The sequence below is a fragment of the Mchenga conophoros genome, linkage group LG12 (assembly GCF_057382185.1).
Source record: "Mchenga conophoros isolate Kocher_MC1m ecotype Shallow Benthic linkage group LG12, M_conophoros_male_GT1.1, whole genome shotgun sequence".
Lineage (NCBI taxonomy): Eukaryota > Metazoa > Chordata > Actinopteri > Cichliformes > Cichlidae > Mchenga > Mchenga conophoros.
Window position 1 is genome coordinate 4,411,114 of NC_140537.1, and position 20,656 is coordinate 4,431,769.

General features: G+C 44.1%; 5 protein-coding genes across 6 annotated transcripts; 4 read left to right on the forward strand and 1 right to left on the reverse strand.

Moving 5' to 3' along the window:
- Window positions 1-759: 759 nt before the first annotated feature.
- Window positions 760-2,362, forward strand: pla2g1b (phospholipase A2, group IB (pancreas)). Its single transcript, XM_085293385.1, has 4 exons — window positions 760-880; window positions 1,032-1,173; window positions 1,944-2,077; window positions 2,191-2,362. Exons 1-4 carry the CDS (start codon window positions 832-834, stop codon window positions 2,307-2,309), a joined length of 444 nt encoding a protein of 147 aa, XP_085149511.1. The 5' UTR covers window positions 760-831; the 3' UTR covers window positions 2,310-2,362.
- Window positions 2,354-4,170, reverse strand: LOC146561932 (perlucin-like protein). Its single transcript, XM_085293383.1, has 7 exons — window positions 3,781-4,170; window positions 3,619-3,702; window positions 3,418-3,504; window positions 3,265-3,315; window positions 3,041-3,180; window positions 2,835-2,950; window positions 2,354-2,713 (listed from the first exon to the last, which is right to left on the reverse strand). The coding sequence occupies exons 1-7, from the start codon at window positions 3,848-3,850 to the stop codon at window positions 2,560-2,562; spliced, it is 702 nt and encodes a 233-aa protein (XP_085149509.1). The 5' UTR covers window positions 3,851-4,170; the 3' UTR covers window positions 2,354-2,559.
- Window positions 4,171-5,369: 1,199 nt separating this feature from the next.
- Window positions 5,370-6,973, forward strand: cox6a1 (cytochrome c oxidase subunit 6A1). Its single transcript, XM_085293387.1, has 3 exons — window positions 5,370-5,545; window positions 6,433-6,575; window positions 6,678-6,973. Exons 1-3 carry the CDS (start codon window positions 5,401-5,403, stop codon window positions 6,762-6,764), a joined length of 375 nt encoding a protein of 124 aa, XP_085149513.1. The 5' UTR covers window positions 5,370-5,400; the 3' UTR covers window positions 6,765-6,973.
- Window positions 6,974-7,875: 902 nt separating this feature from the next.
- Window positions 7,876-11,543, forward strand: LOC146561934 (uncharacterized). Its single transcript, XM_085293386.1, has 7 exons — window positions 7,876-8,334; window positions 8,479-8,653; window positions 8,755-8,825; window positions 9,100-9,273; window positions 9,347-9,444; window positions 9,526-9,597; window positions 9,685-11,543. Exons 1-7 carry the CDS (start codon window positions 8,319-8,321, stop codon window positions 9,826-9,828), a joined length of 750 nt encoding a protein of 249 aa, XP_085149512.1. The 5' UTR covers window positions 7,876-8,318; the 3' UTR covers window positions 9,829-11,543.
- A 2,270-nt stretch (window positions 11,544-13,813) lies between these two features.
- On the forward strand, window positions 13,814-20,579 carry hps4 (HPS4 biogenesis of lysosomal organelles complex 3 subunit 2). Of its 2 annotated transcripts, none has more exons than XM_085293389.1 (12): window positions 13,814-14,228; window positions 14,492-14,582; window positions 14,747-14,890; window positions 14,989-15,096; window positions 15,546-15,662; window positions 15,952-16,046; window positions 16,151-16,223; window positions 17,862-17,986; window positions 18,092-18,725; window positions 18,844-18,970; window positions 19,094-19,120; window positions 19,296-19,407. In XM_085293389.1, the coding sequence occupies exons 1-11, from the start codon at window positions 14,197-14,199 to the stop codon at window positions 19,117-19,119; spliced, it is 1,572 nt and encodes a 523-aa protein (XP_085149515.1). In that variant the 5' UTR covers window positions 13,814-14,196; the 3' UTR covers window position 19,120; window positions 19,296-19,407. The 2 variants fall into 2 exon arrangements, with proteins under 2 accessions (XP_085149515.1, XP_085149514.1); XM_085293388.1 differs by lacking the exon at window positions 19,094-19,120 and adding an exon at window positions 19,697-20,579 and having other exon boundaries at window positions 13,817-14,228.
- Window positions 20,580-20,656: the final 77 nt, after the last annotated feature.

The window sequence follows — 20,656 nt, forward strand, 5'->3', positions numbered from 1 at the left end:
AACATGACTCCTAAAAAGACAGCATTTATCTTCTCATGGACTCCACTAGTAACCTATTATGTGCTCCATAACTCAGCACGAGTCGTCCAGTTGTGGATATGATTCCTCGTGAATGTTCAGGAAAAAAATCATCTCTGTCATTCTTAGCCTAATTTCCAGGCAATGTATGATACTAGAAGTGATGTGGTAACAGTGACTGCTGTACACGGTGTAACAGCAACAGACGGATAATTATCACACACTAAGGAGGAGGAATGGTGAATTAAGCACTTACCAATACTGCACCAATACCTTACTAATATCCTACTAATGCTTAACAGCCTGACATTGTTATAAAGTTACCCAATTACCCTATTTGGGCTTCTTTTTTTTAAAATTTTCCTGAATAACGTGGTCTATAATGTATTTCTACATTTTCTGCTTACTCTGTGCTCCCTTGGGTTTGGATTACCTGGAGTCAAATTAAAACTTGAACATGCACCTGTGTAAATAGCTAACATTTGGCACAGCTCTCATGACCTTCGGTTGCACCTTGCTTGTGTTCGGTGTGCATATAAGATCAAAGGAAATTAAACTTTACACAACAGAAAAAAAAATCAACCAAATATAAAAAGCATTAATGTGTTTGTGCTTGCTCTTATATGCATGTGATTGTGTATGCACCTGTTGCTTATTTACAATACATGTGGATCCATATACGTTGTATAAGGTATTAAATAAGGGACTGGATGAGTCCCAGCAGCTGGTCAAAGCAGGACCACCTCTCAGTTGGACGGTCAATATAAAGCAACAGCTTTACCCCAAAGAGCATTGAGACACTTCTCCAGTAAAATGCATCTGAGTCATTCTCTGCTCATTGTGCTCTTCGGCCTCCCAGCTCGTAAGTTTAAAAGTATTTGTCATGACAGCTCTCTTTCAGTGAAACTGATATCAGAAAATCTCCCAAGAGGCTTGAGTTTTGATTTTGCCTGATGCAATGCCAGACAGTTCTGGGATGTGAACCTGCTACATGTCTCTGTTGGGTCTCGTAGTGCTGGGTTATCGAGCTCTGTGGCAGTTCAGGTCCATGATCCTGTGCACGGTACCCGATAGCTGGCCAGCGCTGGACTACGCTGATTACGGCTGCTACTGCGGGCTGGGAGGCTCTGGCACACCTGTTGATGAGCTTGACAGGTAAGATTGCTGGAGTCGTACTGCTCATGCTGCCTGCCACGTTCTGTCCCCCAGTGAGATATCCACCTCTGAGTCTCCCACAGTCACTGTGAGTTATACGGTGTATCGCACAAAGTATTTAAACAAACTTAGCAGGAATAGCAAATAGTTTATGTAATCCAAGTGGATGTATCAAAAAAAATGTCATTAAACCCCAGAGTGTTTTTCTGCAGTGTTAATATCACATGTGAGGAGATTTCCCACAAACTGCACAACTGCATGATTATTACTTAGCTGAACACAGGCTGGAAATCTTTATTCACTCTAATCTTGGTCATGGCAGACACGAGTTAAACTTGTCTTTTCTCAGCCACACAAACAGTAGAAACCACATGAGGACCACAAAACTACTTAATTCATTATTTGAACATTAACAGTCCCATGAGCCTTTGTGCTCACAGTAACTGTTTCCTCAGAAAAGCCATTCAGTTGTATGTGTAAATTAAATCTATTGCATTAATGGAATTTAGCTAGAATTTACAGTGTTCAGTGAAAAGCGTTTCTTGTGCAACTTTGCTTTATTATCTCTTTTTGTTTTATTAATTAAAAGCTCATTAGATAAAATTGATTAGTGAACTCCAGGCGTTAAAAATGTCTCCATGGACTGAGCCGCACTGTTACAGACATATTTTTTAATGTTTGCTTTTTGCTTGTTATAGACACAGATAGATATAGATAAAGAAAATTAGTAAATTTAAAAGGGTTGCTTTAATGGTCTGTGTTTGTTGTAGGTGCTGTCAGGTCCACGACCAGTGCTACAGTGATGCCATGCAGCACGATGACTGCTGGGCCATCCTGGACAACCCCTACACTGAAATATACAGCTATAACTGTGACAAGGCCAGCAAAACTATCACCTGCCTGGGTGAGTGTTAACAACAACAGCAGTGTACTATCGATCAACCTTGTCTACAGCTAGATTTTCTCTTACTGTGTACAGCAAACACTCAACCGTCTTCTCTGCCTTTCCCCTTGTAGATGACAACGATCCGTGTGAGAAATTTATCTGCGAGTGTGACAGGAATGCAGCCATGTGCTTCAGTGAGGCTGGTTACAGTGAGGAAAATGCTGACATCCCGAGTGACCGCTGCCAGTGAGCTGAAGAGGGCATCATCATTTGAAAAAATAAAACATCAGTAAATGAATAGAAGTGCTATTGTTTCCATAGCTATTTATTTATTGTCCAAGAAAAGACTTAAAGACATACATGCACGTTTCATCTATTTCTGTGACACATCAGCACCAGTAACATCTTTTCCATCATTCTGGACTCCTGCCTGCCATGCAGGGTCTGCCTTGCTGGCGAGGAAGGGGCGGGGTTGTCATCTCAGGGCGTTCCCCTGTTCCTCATGCCCTTTTCTCACAGATGTAGCGGTACGTGATGTTACAGTCGGCATCATTCCACAACCTGCGTTCACGTCTTTCAGGCGGATGAAGCTGCCCGCAGTCCTCTCCATTCTCTCTGTATTCCCAGTCGTCTGGCTGACCTTCATCCCAGAAACTGAACACAATCAGAAGAGGGAGGAGAAATAATGATGCCACACACAGTGATGACTTCCTTCTGCCTCGATTTGTTCCTCCCACTCATCTGTCTTTACTTTTTTTTGTTACATTTCTCTTACGTTGGGGTTGACCTGTAGTCAGTTCCGTCCACCCAGCTCCACTGTCCCTCGTGATGTCGTTCCACGAGTCCGATCCAATAGCTATACTTGATTGGAACAATTCTGGAAATGTAGTCCTAGAAGTGATTAAAAAAACCCTTTGTTTAAGACTATGTGTGCTTCTTAACTGGCATGTTCACAGCAAGCTGATGTGATAAGGAGCTCACCAATTCCTCCGCAGTGTTCAGAACCAGCAGGTGTCCTCCGTGTGCTTTGCACTGCTCCTCTGCTTTGCTCCAGGTTATACTGGTGATAGATACCAGGTAACAGCTACTCTGGTAAGACACCCAGCCTTCGCTGCATGTCCCTATTATGATAACGATTAGCATATGTTGACTGTAAAAAGAAATAAAATCTGATATAAATGATTTAAAAGCATGCAGTTTAATACCTCTAACTGGGGTGAGCTCCTCTAAGGCGTCACTGTGAACTGTCATCTCGCCTTAAATGTGGAAAACCACAAAACGACAGCGCAAGATTGTGAAGAGGACTAAAAGGTTTATGTGTGCACATATTCAAACCAGATATCATTTTGTTTTTTAACCTGAACTGAGAGCTGATGTTGTTCCTCCATGGTTCGTTTTCCCAAGATACTGTTTGAGATCTGTGATTTCCCTGCTTAACTGTGAAACTTTAAGATAAAGGAATGATAGAAAGAAAAAGGTTAGATTCTTATACAGTTATGTAATAATATATGAATGAACCAGCTTTACTTGACTGTGGTCAATGTGGACTATAGTCGTACATTTGATCCCAGTTACCAGCAGCAGAATCAACAACAGCAGCACCAGCAGGCCATAGAGCACAAAAATCACAATCCTCTTCATACCTACAAACAGTAACCAACCAAATCACTGGAAACTACTGGAAACTACTTGATTAAAATGAAGTGACGTGAAAATGTTACCTGTCTTTGTGGTGTTTTCATGGACAGAGCTTCTATCCAAAGATCCAACCTGGTGATACTGAAGCTCCATTGCTGAAAGAAATCAGCTGATGCAAATGTGTGCATAAGTACTTAAAGCGCAGTTACCAGGATTCAGTCTAGAGACATGATCAGACTACAAGAGGTTAACCAAATGGTTCTTGTTTGTTTTTAGGCCTCATATTATGTTAACTATTAATGGTTCAATAAATAGACGCTGGTCTTTTAATAGTCTAAAAGCAAACACTTTCAAAGGTGTACAGCTAAAATTTGAGTTATTGTAAATTTAAATTATGTAAATACTTGTTGTATTTATTGATATTTAGATGATTACATTTATAACCCCCTGTGTCATGCACTAGTCTAAGCCTGCAAAGCCATATCAAGAGCAAACAATCCCAACCAATAAAACTTATCACTCACCTTGATCAGCCAGAGTATCTGCGTATCTGGACTCTGACCATGCAACCCCACAAAATCCTCCCCTGTTTAAAGAGAAACACATTCCAGGCACAGGAGACGTTCATAATGTGTTATAGTTATTTAAGGTTCATGAATCATTCTCTTGGGGTGAAGTTGAGAGAATTTAGGGGCTGTAACAAAAAAAAATGAAAGTCAAAAAAAAAAAAACTAGCTACAGTGGTGTTGGGGATCTAATCAAATTTGAGTGAATTATAAACACAGAAAAGTACAATCAGATTTTGATCCACCATGCAATACCATGTGGAAAGGATCCCAAACATTACTGGAGCAGCGTGACAGACTACTTAAAGAAATTAGAAGAAAGCTTGCTTAAGACAGTTCAGGCTGTGCTGAAGAATAGAGGTGACTTTCAGGATCATTAGAAATATTTTTTTCCCTCCATATAAACTGTATTGCATGCTACATAAATTGCTGCACATAGACTGCTGGGGGACTACCATGATGCATTGAGTTTTTCCTTTCCTTTCACCTTTCTCACTCACTATGTATTAACAGACCTCTCTGCATTGAATCACACTTGTTATTAATCTCTGTCTCTCTTCCACAGCATGTCTTTTATCCTGTCTTCCTTCTCTCACCCCAACCGGTCGCAGCAGATGGCCCCGCCCCTCCCTGAGCCTGGTTCTGCCGGAGGTTTCTTCCTGTTAAAAGGGAGTTTTTCCTTCCCACTGTCGCCAAAGTGCTTGCTCATAGGGGGTCATTTGATTGTTGAATTTTTCTCTGTATGTATTATTGTAGCGCCTTGAGGCGACTGTTGTTGTGATTTGGCGCTATATAAATAAAATTGAATTGAATTGAATTGAATTTTGCATTCAATATACAATATACAGAAACTGAGGGGAGGCTGAACTAAATTATATATAACAATATTTTACAAAGTTACAAAATATGAGAAATACCTTTAATAAATACAAATAGCCCAATTATAAATATTCAGGATATTATAGGGATTAAATATATACGAATGATACATATAGAAAACCTCACATCACATGAAATCAGAGAAAACAGATCACGGTTACAGCTGTGTTGTATTAATGTGAAATGCAGGCTGCAGTTCTCCATCTCGCCGCTTGGTGACACAGCAGAGCTCACAGTTGTCTGGCCTTTACGTCACGCATGTGTACAAACCTCTTCCGGTCTATTCGTCAGCCAGAAAGGAAAATGGCGGCCTTTGGACGTTTCTCTCAAGTGTTGCTGAGGTCTTCTTTGACCCAAACCCGGCGTCAGCTCTCTGCCGCTGCCGGACACGGCGAGCAGTCAGGTAATTATAACGCTCTATTTTACACAAGTGGTTGCATTTAATTTGTTTTGGCTTTAAGACGACCTGTTATGTTAGATCCAGTGACCTTGCTGAGCTAGCTAGCGTTAGCATTAGCAGTAGCAATGCATCCTTGAGAGGAGAGCACGTAGTCGCTGCCCCCCGAAACTTGTGATTTTCTTGCATTTGTTGTTGTCTGTGTCTCACAGCAGCGCAGTCTGTTAGTTAATATGATTTAAAAGTGGAGCAGTGTGACGGAACAGCATGTCTTACGAGCTAAAGTGCAACAAAAGATGAAAGGATAGTCACAAAGACACCTGATAATCGTTATGACCGACAGCTTGTAAAGGAAGTATTTATTTCAACACGAGAAAGGCAGACCAGTGTTAAGATAAAGAGAGGATAGGCATGCGTTTTGAGCAGGAAGGAAAAGGACAGCTTTGAACTGAATTGACTTGAGTTGAATAATTGTGGAGATACAAGGAAGTTGAACTGTTCTTGTATAAATGCACAGTTAATTTTGCATTTCGCATTGACAGTCTTTTAAAAGAGAGACTTTAAACCGTGTCTAACTATTCACTAAGTGAGGTCATATCTTACAGAATCTTATCAGAAATCCTACAGCTGAAAGTAACAACATGCATCCAGTGGGGCCTTTTTATATGGTGTATTTTTGGACCAGATTTGAATGTAACTGTCTTTTAGTGAGTTAAACTGGTTGTATTTCTTGGATTTAGTTCTGGTCAAGGGCATGCTCTGTCGACTGTCTCAGGGGCGTTCATATGATCTAACAGTGTCAGATGTCAGCACATTGTTATCATTTTACTTCTCTTTCGCTCTTCTTTCTATTGTTACTTGTTAGTTAAATAATTCTGATTTCTTATCCCCAGGGAAGACCTGGAAGATCCTCACCTTCGTGGTTGCCCTTCCAGGTGTTGGAGTTTGCATGTTGAACACATTCTTGAAGGAGCAGCACCACAGCCATGAGCAACCAGAGTTTGTCCCCTACACCCATCTCCGCATTCGCAGCAAGGTCTGACTTCATGAGACTTGTAATTTTAAGTGCTGCCTTTAAAAAAACAACAACATTATTTTTGACTTAATTATGTTTTTCTTATGCTTCATCTCCCATTAGCGTTTCCCCTGGGGTGATGGCAACAAAAGTCTTTTCCACAACCCACATGTGAATCCTCTTCCTGATGGCTATGAGGGACATGAGTAAAAAACAAACCTCCAGATGTCACAGATGGGATCAGTCCTTGTTAAGCAGTTGTTATTGGACCACACTCCTATTCACAGTTTACTCTTTTCTCTTTAATCGTTTTACCTCTGTGCTCTTAACACAGGGCACCTGAACCAATAGCTCCTTTGTTCTGGACCATTATACAAAATGTCTGACTTAACATAAATAAAGTAACTTCTATTACCTCACTTCATGTTTCTTGTATGTATCCATGCAGTTTGACCCATTTTATTTCCAGTTAGAAAACAAGTAGAATTACCCAGTTGGGCTGTTGTTTGTTTACCCTGTACATGTCCTTGGCAGTTCCAATGCCCTGCTTTGGGTTTGCTCTGGCACTGGAATACTGCACCTTGTCCTTTGGCCTGTAGGTGCTGTTACAGACTCTGAGGAGGAGCCGCACGTCACTCATCCTGGCTGGGGAAAAGCTGGCGGTATTTTGTGACAATAATGTTGCCAGTGCAAAAAGTGAAATAGAACAGCCCAGTCTCAGTATGTTCCTCTACATTCTTGCTCTCAAACAGTGACCAGTCGGTATCCATGAAACAGTCCTGTCACAGAGACGGCCTGTTCTGGCCAGATTTTAACCTTTTTTGTGAGAGGTTTGGATCCAATTTCTAATTACTAACAGCAGTTTTATTGAAAAAGCACAGGAGTTACAGTTTGTAAATAATTATCATTCTTCAATATAAAGCTACTCTCATCGGCTGCCTTAGTCACGACAGGTAGCAGAGCATGTTGATTTCATGGTCACGGTCACGTGAATCACTACACTATGCAGCCATCATTGTTTAATATCGTTTGTTTTTTCTTTTAGATCATACACAAAATCTTAATAGACCCTGTTCATAGCAGACACTGAGAAGTCCTAATAGAGGAGCTGGCAGTAACGAGTGTTCTTTCCCCAGTAAAAGCTTTGATGTCTTGCTGAGGGAGTGCCTGCAACTCCAGCGCTGAAGCAGCTCTTGTGTATTGTTCACACCTGTCTTCCTCTGTTACACATAAAAGAAAAAACCCTTTTCTTTGTCTCACTCAGTAAAATCTGGGTCAGGCTTGTGCCCGTTCAGTCTGTGGCTACCCCCCCCCCCAAACCCGACATGACTCCTACGTTTTCCACAGGTCACCAGTGTCTATAAACCAGCTCCGTAAGCTTGTCCCGACCCAACAACCATTAACGTTATCAGTGATGATGTGATGATTCGCGCACGTGACTCGCTCTTTGTTACAGACTCCACCTCTTTCACGTGAACGCGCTTTAAGCCGAATTAGAAAATCCAGGGTTAACAAAGCTCGCTGATAGACAGCTCAATGACACCGTTTACCTTTGCCCGCTTCTGGTTTTTTCGAGGCTAACTGATGATGGGACTCGTGCCGTAACTAACCGTGGCATCGATCAAGCTCGGCTTTACTCCGTCTCGCGACCGCGGGTTACGATTTGATTACTAAATCTAGCATTGAAACATCTCGGATAACTGCGCGTCCCCGCTCCTCCACAAAGGGAAGATCAGTCGCACGCAGAAACCCGGATCGAAATCCATGAACGCAGACGGAGGTGAGGAGACTTTGTGCAAGATCACACAAACTGTAACAAAACCCCCAAAAAACAATCAAAACCAACAACAATCATCACGTGGTTTTTGACTCTCATTCGTGCACATTTATAGTACATTTATATTTCTGTGTTATTTTAAAACAGATTTTCAGATAATGAGGAAACAGGAGAGGGCGCATTTTTTCAGCTCCAAAGAGCAGGAGCTCATTCTGAAGTTGTATGAAGAGGAGAGAGAGATACTAACAGCTAAATCCAACACCACCAGTGCCTCTAAACTCAGAGAGGAAGCCTGGCAGAGAATTGCTGATAAAATAAATGCGTAAGGACGTTTATTCACTCGTGTGAGTGTGATTGACCTATATTCAAATTATTGAATATAGACCCTACTGACACATCATCTTTATTTTTCCTGCTTCACAGGGTCTCAGACAGTGGCTACAAAAGGACATGGCAGCAAGTAAAAGTCAAACACAAGAACATTGTGCAAACAGGTGCAAGCACTTTGTCTTAGTTTTGATCTCAGCGAGTCAGCAGTTGCTTCGTAAAAGAGGTTTTTCTTTGTGGTTTTCTGCAAATCATTAAGTCTAAATGAATGAGTTTATGATCTTTGAGCTTATGAACTCTCCGCATCATTAAAATGCTTTATGCACATACATGCACTAGCATGACGGAGCTGTATAACATTCAGTGTTTCTCTTCCTGCACTGGCTCAGAGTCGGTAAAGTCCAGGTGTGTTACGTACCTGTCAAATCTGTCCCTGTGCAGCAAAAAGGAAAAGGGTTGCAATGATGAGAAACGAGGGCGGCTCGGCGACCCCGTCTCTGAACTCGGGTGAGGATGACGTGCTGCATCACAAAGACAATGGGCTGAGGGTGGAGGTTCTCCCTGGAGGCGCCTGTATTGACCCAGCAGCTGTGTCTGACAGCTCTTTCATGAGCGGTAGGTGAAATTCACGAGCATCCCTGCAAAAGTTTCCACATTGGCTTATTTAAATGTTTCTTCGCTGCTGCAGTGTCGGGCCACCCTGTCCTGCTGCTGCCCATAACAAAGACTGAACCAGAGAGCCTCAGCAGCGACGAGACGGACATTAGTGACACTCAGTTTGAAGGGGTGAGTACTGCTGCGCGTGCATCTCCTGGAGCTTTTGCCTGTGAGTACTTGGCGTGAAGACTGGATTGCTCTTTTTAACAGGACGTTCACGGCAGCAGCTTGCAGGAGGGCGCTAACGCGGCCGGGGCTACAGCTGGTGGCAGAAGCGGAGAGGTGAGGTCCATTTGTCACAGCTGTCCTGTGCTAATGAGAAGAAACGAATGCAACAAGAGCGCATGTTTTGTGTAATCTGATTCACAGAAGCAGACAGAAAACCTCAGGTCTCTCTACTGCTCCTACCTCAAGAAGGAGATTGAGAACCGGGACCAAGAGATGGCTTACAGAGCACTTAAAATGAGGAAGCTGGAGAAAGAAATCTTATTACTTGACAAGCAGCTGATGTGATTGCAAGGAAAAAACAAAAGTACTTCTATCCTTTTATGTGGAAAAACAAGAATTTGTTGAAATGACATGTTGCCTTTTACCCCGGCACGCTCACAGAGGTGTGTTTAGGTTGTAGTTGGCTGCAGCTGTAGGCAGCATAATCTCTTACATGCTGGTCAGGGTTGTAATGATACATGTCACTACCCTTTTTTTTTGCAATATTGCATCACACAACTTATGCAACGGTGCTGATGCTGCCGTACACCGATTCTCAGACCACGAGAGTGTTTAAAGCGCACTGATGGAAGGCAGCATGGCTGCTTGAGGGTTCACAGTAGCATGTAAGTGGAGCCTGTGAGAGCACCATGTTCACTGTACTCTACCACAGCAGGTTTAAATGAACGAATGCAACAACAGATGGCTTTAATGTCAGAAGAGACTTTTAGGGCCTTTTATATGTATTTGTGACAACTGGTCCAAATCTTATGCTTAAAATTTTAAATTGAAATTCTCAAGCTCCTTGGAAAACATCCTGAGGTCCAGGAAAGATGTGACAGAGAGTTCTTGCTGATCCACTTTTATTAACCTTTCTCTGAAGTCACATTAATGGATGCCGTTGCTAAGCAGATGCAGCTAATGCAGTCGGTGTTCCACCAGAACCCTCGTTCTGTTTTGATGATTTTATTCCGGCCAGTTGTGGTTATTTATAGAGATACTTCATTAAACCACACAGTGTCTCACACAAGGAGACATCTTCATGACATGACAGATTTGTAACAGTTCATCATTTTCTTGCGGTTGCCTAAACGAAGCTCAGCGCGGGAGATTATGTGATGACTTGCGTCATTTCTCAGTCATGTTGGTTTTTTAATACAGGACGCTCCAGCCTATCCTCTGCTAAAGGATAGGAAGCATCTGAGCATCTTTAGCATCCAAGGAATTTCACCAGCTCTTATCATGGCTGCCATGCAGATACATCTGAGTCACTTTGCTCAGTTGGAAACCTTCTACAGCAAAGCTGACTCTTTGTTTTTAATCACCAGCACGCAGAAAATTGGTGCTAACTGTTCTGTCACTGCTGGAGGCCTCCTAATAAACAGGCCGCTGGGTCACGTGATTTTCAAACGCATAAACTTCGCAGTTTATAAGAATCGTTGTCTGCTCGTTGTCTATGAACAGCTCTAACTCTCTGACATTTATCTCCAAAGAGTGATGTAAAAATCATGAGGTTCAGAGTAGAAAAAAGTCAACTGTTTTTTTTTTGTTTGTTTTTTTAAAAAGAAAAAAAAAATGCATATATCAATCACCTGGATCACCTGCTGAGAAAGAAAAAAGAAAGCAAGCAGAAGAGAACAAGAGTAATAGAATAAACAGCATCACAATGATATATGGGAATATGACAGTAAATACTAAATGTTAAACATTATTGTGCAGCACATAAGATCAACAGAACACAGTGTGCTTTGAGGTAGGAGCCAAAAAGGGTGTAGTTTGTGGGTGTGATCACCCATGTGTACACCTGTGAGCATGGATGCGCTTGTTTTTTTTAAAAAGGTTCCTTCATGTAATGATCTGCTAGAGGGTGTGGGGGGGGGGCCACAGCCCTGTCCTCCAGGGCGTGAAGCAGGTGTGGAGGAGATCAAAACTCCAGACATCCAGAGGCCCCCAGAACACAAGAGACCAAGGAAGACCAACAGAGGGGCAGCTGCGCCACTGTCCCGGAAAGAGCTGAGGAGAGTCCCAGATGAGGGCTCACTCAGCAGCCGCGGAGCAGAAGCCAGGGGGAGTTGCAGTGACGCGCCCGTGAGCTCCGCCGGCAGCCAGCTGCGCCTGAGTGACCGAGCCCCAGGCCGAGAGGCCGGGGGCACCCCACCTCCGAAGTGGCCCGAGCGAGCCCCAGGCTCCAGGCCCCGATAAGCGGCCGCCAAGGAGTGAGCCGGTGTGTACCTGGACGCCCATCCCCGGACACAAAGAACCACCAACGCACCGATGTCTGAGGGGGTCCGCCACTGGCAGGGGAAGTGGTGGTAGGTGGAGATAGGCCTCCAAACCTTGGAGGGCCTGAGATGTCCCCAGAGAGGTGGCGCCTGACACCCAACCTGACATATAGACACAGACATACAGGCACACACAGATACAAACATCCATTCCCACCCTCATGCTCTCATATGCACTTACTCCACACTCAACCAACGTGGAGACAGACATAAAGAGACGTTGTACACACGATCACACTCCCCAAGCGTACTCTACAAACCGGGTCTAGGTGCCCCCGCCCCTGGAGGGGGGAACTGCACCCAGACCCAGGTGGTGTTTCCCTTTTCCCTGCGGTGGGGGGAGGCAGACCGCCCCGACTCCGCAGCAGCAGGAAGGCTCCACACTCCAGACCGCAGTCGGACGGCCAACTCCTCCTCCTAGTCCTAGCCCCCCTGCTCCAGCAGGTCGCAGAGAATGGGGGTGAGAGAAGACTCCAAAAAAGTCAACTGTTAATCATTATGTTGATTAAATATTAATTTTGGTAAAAGTGTGTCTGCTTAGTGTAACTATTACTACTTCATATCATCGCTGTTGAGTTCGGTGTGCCGGAGAATGGGTTGTGAAGACTTTTATACAGAGACAGGTGTGTCCTTGGACTCCCACAGTGCACTGCGCGCCTGTTTGTGGGTCCAGAGTTCGCCGTTAGGCGTGGACATTGCCCAGCAGCTGCACGTCCTCAGGAGGCTTGGACACTAAATCAAAATGTCTGGGCTGGACTGAGAGTGAAAACAGCGCTTCCTCGCCAAAAATATTAAACTCGGGTCCCTCCTTTTGAACAGCTGCATGCTTAAACGTCTCCCTCTGTCACCTGATAAGCAGCTGAGTCCAGTGTCATCGCGCTTTCCTGCAGCCATGGGCTGGCTAGCGGTGCGCGTTCACGGCCCACGAATGGTAGCCATCATTAATCAAGAGCAGAGAAACGGATGTGCGATGGCTCTGCAGAGGAAAATGTGAAGTCAAAGCGGCTGTAAGATGTAGAGCGTTTCAAAATTTTCCGATCCAGTCCCAGTGGAAACACGCGTGATGCTGAGAGGGGCTCGTTACAAATGCGTTCTTATTGCGCAGTTTTAAATCCACGCTCGACCTTTAACACCGTGCGCGAGAGTGGAGCTGCTGGAGGTCACCTTTCCTGCCAAAAGCCTCTGGCACTGCCTTTCCCAGGATGAAGAGCACGCGGGCATCTCACGTTTCCAGGCTTATGATCGGTTGTTGTCGAAGTCTTATGGAGCAATACACAGAAACGGTCCATGTAATGTGCCACCGGTTTAATTTAAAAATAAAATACAATAAAAACAGAACATTAGTTTTGCGTGGATGTGATTTCTTCGTCTTTTTTAAAAGTTCTACCTAAAGCATCCGTTTCCACATAAATCAAAGAGTAATTTAAACAGTTGTAAATGACTTCTTGGGCTATAATCTGTCAAAAACACCTCAAACATAACTCTCATGAATGATATCAAGTCATTCCGAGGCAGAAAGAACGGCCCTGTCACAAAGTAGAAGCTGCAATCAAGTTTTGGTAAAGGGACTATTTACTGAGACTAAAAAAATGTCTCTTTAAAGAGAGATCTGGCCAACATGGAAACAAATATCACATTTCTATAAAGATGTTTTAAGTGTCAAAAAAGAACTGGACAGACTGTAAATATGGAGTAGGAGCAACCAGGCTTGCAATGCTGATCATTACTTGATTTTAGCCCTTCATAAATCCTGTTCATTACCAATAAAAATGGCTTAAAATAGACACATTTGACTGTGCAGGATTCATACATTCAAAGATGTCTAAGAAGCACGTTGTCTGAAAACGCCATGATGGTTTTACAAAACAAACAAACAAAATAAGAAGAAAGTGACACTTTTCACAACAATTTCACGTAAAAGCACCGACACTGGGATCATAATCAATGTGACACTAAGAGGCAATCCGCCAACCAGCAGTGAGTAATCCTCACACACTCTCGTCTTCACCTTTCTAGTAATGTGCAGCGTAATGGCGCACTAGTTTGTCCCTGTGAGCTCGCCGTCCTTTCACATGATTTCCACTGCGTGTGACTGCCCTGCATTCCTCAAGTGGCGATATTTTCTCTGTGTGGAAGTAATTAAAACTTACGGCGAGCGAAACGTAAACATGGCGTGAAAACACGCTCCGTGGCCGTGTTTTGAGTGATCTGCGGCAAACAGCGGACCGTCTGCGCCGTGACAGGCGATTACTAAGATCAGAATTCGCGGATAAAACATCAGTTCCACTTTTTGTGTTTTAGTAGTTGTGTGTGTGTGTCAGAGTGCATCTGCAGCCTGCTCGGGCGGATGGATACAAGATACTGAGGGGCTCCTGGGGGCTTCGCGTCGGTCATGGCTGAGCTTCTGCAGCCAGATTCAAGAATGTAAGATCCGCTGAGAGCCACCTTTACTACAGACACCAGCTACAGCATGCAGGATGGACCATAAACATACACGGCTTTGCTACTTAGCTGATAGTGAGCTACTACATTATTATAGCAAACCAAACACATATCTTTATGCACAAAGTTAATTAGATGCTTGCTTCCAGCACAGTATTACTACTGCGTGGTTGAAATGTGTCTTTTCTTGCTTCTTTATTTCTTAAATGACACATTTAGCCACTCGTGTGTGTTTACTTCTGCAGGTGTAACTATTTCTTCCTATATGATGGATCCAAGGTCAGAGGAGAGGCTGATCCTACAAGAGACGGAATCTGCTACTTCTACCCTGAAGAGGTCTGGCTGACACAAAGTGCTGCAAGCTGCACGTCTAGTGTGTGTGTGTGTGTGTTAGGGAGTGTGTCGAAGATGATAACAATCTCCCAGCACTTGTATTTGTGTGCGTATGTTCTTAGCTTGATTTCAGAGAAGTCTGTGAAAGCATCACATGTCTCTGTCAGACCCCACTAGACAAACAGGAGCTGCTGTGTGGGCAGCTCGCCGGCGTGGGCCGCTGCGTCTCCGAGCTCTCCTCCTCTCCAGCGCGCACGCTCAGGCTGCGGCGCAACAAGTTCGCCATCCGCATGAAAGACGACTTCTTCTGGGTGAGTGGGGCTCTACTGGTGGTCCAGCAGCAACCTCTTGTGATATTTCAGGCTTCCCTAATGGTTATTCTGGGGATGTGTTTTCTTTTCTCCCCCAGGCGCTGGGCTGCTCGGTGGATGTCCCTCCTGTCAGCGTGTCTGAGTTCCTGGACCAGCTGATAGACCTCTTCTGTTTCTACAACGGCCCTGTCCGCCAGAGCTATCAGGTGCAGCTGCACAAATACTTCTGCTTTGTTCTACGTAGGTTTAAGAAACATTTACATCAGCCGTCACAAAAAGATCAAGATGTCTGACAGCACAACCAGTGACAAGTTAAAGGGGCAAAAAAACCTTTATGTGTGTGGCTTTCAGCAACACTGTGGGGCTTTTTATTGAAATGGTTTTGGGTGGACTTAGTGTGAAGGGTCAGTGCAAACTTCATGTCTGGTCTCTTCTCTGAGGAGCCTCCCTGTGCTTCATCCGTAGCACTGACTATGACAACAAGGTGAATCACACGCTGTGGCAGGCGAGCAATCCCGGCCCATGTGAGACATTTCGGGCCGTGCCGTTAAACAGTGGTCTGCCACCTTTATGTTTGAATTTCCTTTAATTTGCCACCTGTCTGAATAAAATCCCCAAATGCTCATTGTCATCGAGTTTGACCTTTGCTTGGCAGCTCAACAGTCAGGAAACCCTGGCAGCCCAGTGGGCGAGGTACCTCTCTCACCTGCAGTCAGGATCCTCAGAGCTTAGTCACATCTTCAGCTGCTTGAAGACCATCGACTCGACTAACGTAAGTACTAAAGGTCACACGTGGGGTTCTGCTTTTAGCCTGCCGCCACTCAGAAGGCAGAATATATAACAACATCTTGTGGTGTTGAGTAAGACCTCAGCATGGCTCGACAAACCATCAGCGGTTCATTTCTGCTTATTTAGTGTGCCTGCAGGATACATGTAAACAATACAGTGGGCACACGCTGGAGATTTGCTCAGTAGATGATAATATAAAAGCAAAATCATTTTTTTTATTGTTTATTTCTGCATGAGCTGCAGGTAACATTTCATCGGATTCATTTCCTCAGGTTGACCCTCTTCTCCTGCTCAAAGCGGCCCTCATTCTTCAGGCCTGTCAGCGCTGCCCTCTAGTGTTAGCTGGATGTATTCTGTTCAGAGGAAGGTGAGCTCGCGTTTGAAGAGAACGGCCACGACTTCTTCTTTTAAATGTCAGCTTCTGAAATCAGAAATTTTTTTTAATGTATTTTTTTGTGATCTGCTTCAAAGAGTTGTCAGCACACAGATGTCTCCAGGGCTCACAATGAAGGTCATGATTCACGAGAGTGAAACATACACCAAGGTAGGACTTCAACATCTGTCCAGAGGTTTCCTCAACTTTTTTTTTCTTTTTTCTTCAGATCAGCAGTAGTAAAATCGTAGATATAATGAAAAGTTAACGTAAGTAAAGCAGCCTGAAAAGACGAGACGCACCAGCCCCCTCCCCCATTCACACGCATACACATAATTAGGGGATGGAAGCTCAAGGGTACTTCGCAGGTCCCTCCGCTGTGAGGACACCATGCTTGATTGATGCACTGTGCAGTTAGTGTTTTGTGACAAATTTCTTTATTTGAGCAAGCTGCAAAAGCCATACTTTAGAAGTCAGAGAATAACTTATTCTTCATCCAGGGTCACTCTCTTTGATGTGATAGGTCTATAAACGCATAATATTTCCACGTCTCCACTGACTCTATATATTTGTTTCTCCAAGACGCAGGCAATCTTTAATAATGTCTAAAATGTAACAAAAAATACAGCATAACTTTGGCCTGCTGTTAAAGTGCAGAACGTCACTCGTGGACGGGCTATAAACAATCAAGAAATTGTTTAAGTTTGAAACAGCAGCTTGTATGCATTGTAAAAATGAATGAATATTAAGTGTTGGCATATTTTCAGCCTGATGAAAACTTGGTGTATCTCAACATGGTGTGCAGTGTGTCCTATTAATCTATAACAGATTAATAGAATCTGAAAGCAATGTACTTAAGAAATAGGGGAGAAAAATCCAATAATAATGAAGGGAAACGGGGAGAAAGGTTTTATGGAGTGATGAATCCAAATCTCCAAATGTAAAAGTTTTGTTTCAAAGACACTCCGAGTGTCTGTGACCATCTATAAAACACAGCGGAGGCTCTGTCATGGTTTGGAACTGCATTCCCACCAGTCGTTTTTGAGATCTTGTCAAAATTAATGGAGTTATGAACCCAGTAGAGTTCCATCATTTTCATCCACTGTGCCAAAAAGTGTTTTATTGGAAGCAGCTTCATTTTTCAGCATGATGATGATCCCAAACACACAGCCAGTGCCCTAAACCGGGGTAAAAAAGACACAGTGGAACACCATCAGTCATGGACTGACCACTCAAGAGACTGGACATCAACATTATTGAAGCAGTGTTTTGACAGACAGACAGAACACAAGGCAAAAAGAAGAGCTTGTCCGTGAAGAAGCCTGGTGAGCTATTCCTGAAGACTATTTAAAGAAAAGTATAAGAAAGCTCGTCTAAGACAGTTCAGGCTGTGTTGAAGAATAAAGAATAAAACCTATAAATGACAGAAAACAGAAAAACTGGAGTAAACCATGACAACTAATCTCAGCACACGCAGTGATTCATCCTGTATGCTGCTGCTGTGACCCCGGGGTAGCTCAGCTATAAGCAGCTAATGCAAAGACGCAGGCAGAATTGCAGTGTGGTGCCAGGTGTTCTCACAAGCTAGCAAACCTGTTAGATTCCCTGGGAGGATGTGGGCTGGTGGATAATTAAAGTGGGCTGATGATGCAGCTCTCACTCTCAGAGGTGCTCAGAGAGCCTTTATTGTCATTGTGCAGAAAGACACCGAAGTAAGGAGTGCTGCTGCTCCTGGTTGTTGCATTTAAGTGTTGCTGCTGTATAACAGGCAGCAACAAATAATAATAATATTTTTGTTTTTTTGTGTAGGCTCAGCGGCCTAATGGAACAAGTGCATCAAGCTCATTTAGCGGTACTGTCAGCTCCACAACTGTGTTCCTGACCGCGCCTGAACTCCAGGACCTGCAGTCCACTCCTGTCGACAAAGGTTTCAGGTGGTTTCTCCTTATTTATTTTACAGATGATATTCAGTGAAGCTTATTTAAACAAGCTGCTTGAATCCCTTTGTTACACAGTTCTGACATTCTAAAACCTTCCAGCTGTCCTACCACGCCACAAAGAGATGGTCCCTCAAAGAAGACCCGCCTGTCAAGGACTTTATCCGACACTCCTTCTACTGAGTCACAGGTGTCAAATCCAAGTTTATCCAAACCTCCTCAGAAGGCGTCCCTCAGCCCTCGTTTGTCAGACTCCGATGTGTTCAGCCCGGCTTCGTCCCACAGCGCTGCCAATTCCCTCAACCCATCTCCACAGTCGCTCAGGTTTCTCTCAAATGGAGAAAACACTGTTGAAGATGAGGTGGAAGAGAGCCAGATTCGCAGTGAAGGAGACGGCTCCGTGTTTGAAGAAGACTCCCATCTAAATGGAGGAGAAGGGGAGGGAGCTTTTGGGGGTGTGTTTGAGTTTCAAGCGGTCGAGTCTGGAAATGAGCAGCCGCACGATGATAAGGTGGTGGAGGAAGACAGCAGAGTCTCCCGTGGGAGTGTTTCAGGCCACAAGGCAGGGAAGAGCGATCCTCCTCCTCTTCTTCCTCCTCCTCATCGTCTCTCTGACGCCTCAGAGGAGAATGCGCTGATCCCCATGACGTTGTACATGCACAGAGTGAAGGGCTTGGTGCTGGCTCTGCTGGTGGAGCCTCACTTCATGAGTGACGCCACTTCTATGGAGGAAGTGGTGAGGGCTGTGTTTTGTCTTTCCTCTGCAAACTGCAGCTCAATTTAAATTCAAGCAAATGAGTGCGTTGTTTTTGCCTTTGTCATGCTGATACGTGGCATTGTCGATCTGTCTCCAGTATCACAGCAGCCTGGCTTCACTCAATGGACTGGAGGCCCATCTGAGGACCATCTCTCCGGGTGCCCCGGGAGGTCCAGGGCCCTACACCTTTGCCCATTTCGACTGCATTCAGAGCACGCTCACAAGTAATAACTGCCCCTTAAATATCTAATCAGCTGTCTCCCTGCATTAAATATTCGGCACTCCCTGCGCTTGTCTTTTCAGCTTTTTTTCATATCTGATATTCCCAAACATTCTGTCTCTTCCAGTTTTCCAACTTTCACTTTTCTGCTGAAGTGAGTATAAGTCCCTGCATCTCTACCCAGGGCAGTGGGGCTAGGAGGGGGGAGGGTTGGTAGATTGTCTTTGCATGAGCTAACTGCTAATTTCAAGGACTGTGATCAGCATTCTTTTGAGCTGCAGGCATGCCTGTCCAGGTTAATGTGCCTCTGTTATTGTGTGTCTCTGCAGCCAACCTGTCTGGCCGGTCAGGGGGAGCCTGGGATCAACCCTTTGTCAGAGCCACATCACTTCTTCACTCGCATTTCTGTAACACTGAGACTCTGCAGGAGGCTATTATCAGGTCAGCATGGCAATGATGCAGTAGCTTTTGGTGTGAGAGGGTGGAGGGGGCAGGGGGATTTCTTCTTCTTCTTCTTCTACTCAAGTAAAGGTTAGAAGGGAGGGGGGATTATTTGACAGTTTATCACGTTCATCCCTCTGAACCTAAACCTTCCCTTAACTAGCGTGGATCTCGCTCTGACAGCTGATGTTTACTGGTAAAAACCTCCCACACTGTTTGCCTTCTCTAGTGTGTTTGTTTGTTGCACAGCGGGCTTGAAATTTAAATCTGCGTGACATTATGTCGGCAGGAATGCCAGCACAGCTGTGTATGGCACCCGCAGCGTGGCCCAGGAGACTTACTTCCAGCAGAACGGAGGCTCGCTGAGGAACTCGGGCATCCCGAACCACCAGGACAGCGCTTTCTCGCTACCCAGCAAGGCCCGGCACAGACTGCTGAAACACGGGGTTAACCTGCTCTGACAGGGCAGCGTCGGGTCGCCCGTTCAGGAGGAAATGTATTTCACTGGGAGAAGAACTGCCCTGTAAGTAACATTAAAAAAATAAAATGGAAAAAAAAGCTCTGCTGTAGGAAATTTTACAACAGGATTACATCTTCTTTGCTGCCCTCCAGCTGTGGTTTACTTGTTCCCATGCTGTACATTACCGTACACTGTGGCACTGTGCTGTAAAACCCTAGTGGATCTCATATTCACAGCAGAACTGTTTTTTTAAATTTATATTGTAACTATAAATTTGCTATGACAGTGGATGCTTGTTAAAGCTTAGTTAAAGTAGGTTATGTTTACTTCCATGCTTGTATGAGTCTAATTTTATTTGTTACATTTAGACAAAAAAAATAAATAAAGTAACTGTCTGCAGCAGATGTTTCTGTTGCTTTCACTCATGCATTTAGACTGAAGCCAGAATCGTTATCCTCTCCCACATTTGAGAAGAAAAACGTGCTTGTTCGCTGCTCCTGTATTGGCTTATTTGTCTAGAAGTTCTAAAGCATTTTATAATCAACTCTATGTCAGCAATCAAAAAGTGTTATTTAAATATTTGGCTATTAGGACTGTGATTTGTCTTTATTGCTGCCATTTACACAAAATGTGTGTATTCGAAGGTTGTCTGAGAAGAGGTTTGCTGTGATGAACTTCTGTGTGTTTTAAAATAAAATGTGATCCGCTCTGAGTTGGCCTCTTATGAGTTACTTTTCTCATAACTTGTTGAAAACAGCTGGGGTTGCCTGACCTTCTTATGACTTCAGT

Bases quoted from the DNA above. Each gene is read 5' to 3' on its own strand.
- pla2g1b (XM_085293385.1), top strand. From the start codon at position 832: ATGCATCTGAGTCATTCTCTGCTCATTGTGCTCTTCGGCCTCCCAGCT. The intron at 1,174-1,943 runs GTAAGATTGCTG...TGTTTGTTGTAG, and splicing joins CCTGTTGATGAGCTTGACAG to GTGCTGTCAGGTCCACGACC. The intron at 2,078-2,190 runs GTGAGTGTTAAC...TTCCCCTTGTAG, and splicing joins CAAAACTATCACCTGCCTGG to ATGACAACGATCCGTGTGAG.
- LOC146561932 (XM_085293383.1), bottom strand. From the start codon at position 3,850: ATGGAGCTTCAGTATCACCAGGTTGGATCTTTGGATAGAAGCTCTGTC. The intron at 3,505-3,618 runs GTACGACTATAG...TTTATCTTAAAG, and splicing joins GCTGGTAACTGGGATCAAAT to TTTCACAGTTAAGCAGGGAA. The intron at 2,714-2,834 runs GTAAGAGAAATG...GATTGTGTTCAG, and splicing joins GACTACAGGTCAACCCCAAC to TTTCTGGGATGAAGGTCAGC.
- cox6a1 (XM_085293387.1), top strand. From the start codon at position 5,401: ATGTGTACAAACCTCTTCCGGTCTATTCGTCAGCCAGAAAGGAAAATG. The intron at 5,546-6,432 runs GTAATTATAACG...TCTTATCCCCAG, and splicing joins CGGACACGGCGAGCAGTCAG to GGAAGACCTGGAAGATCCTC. The intron at 6,576-6,677 runs GTCTGACTTCAT...ATCTCCCATTAG, and splicing joins ATCTCCGCATTCGCAGCAAG to CGTTTCCCCTGGGGTGATGG.
- LOC146561934 (XM_085293386.1), top strand. The intron at 8,654-8,754 runs GTAAGGACGTTT...CCTGCTTCACAG, and splicing joins ATTGCTGATAAAATAAATGC to GGTCTCAGACAGTGGCTACA. The intron at 9,274-9,346 runs GTAGGTGAAATT...TCGCTGCTGCAG, and splicing joins TGACAGCTCTTTCATGAGCG to TGTCGGGCCACCCTGTCCTG.
- hps4 (XM_085293388.1), top strand. From the start codon at position 14,197: ATGGCTGAGCTTCTGCAGCCAGATTCAAGAAT. The intron at 15,663-15,951 runs GTAAGTACTAAA...TCATTTCCTCAG, and splicing joins AGACCATCGACTCGACTAAC to GTTGACCCTCTTCTCCTGCT. The intron at 16,224-17,861 runs GTAGGACTTCAA...TTTTTTGTGTAG, and splicing joins AGAGTGAAACATACACCAAG to GCTCAGCGGCCTAATGGAAC.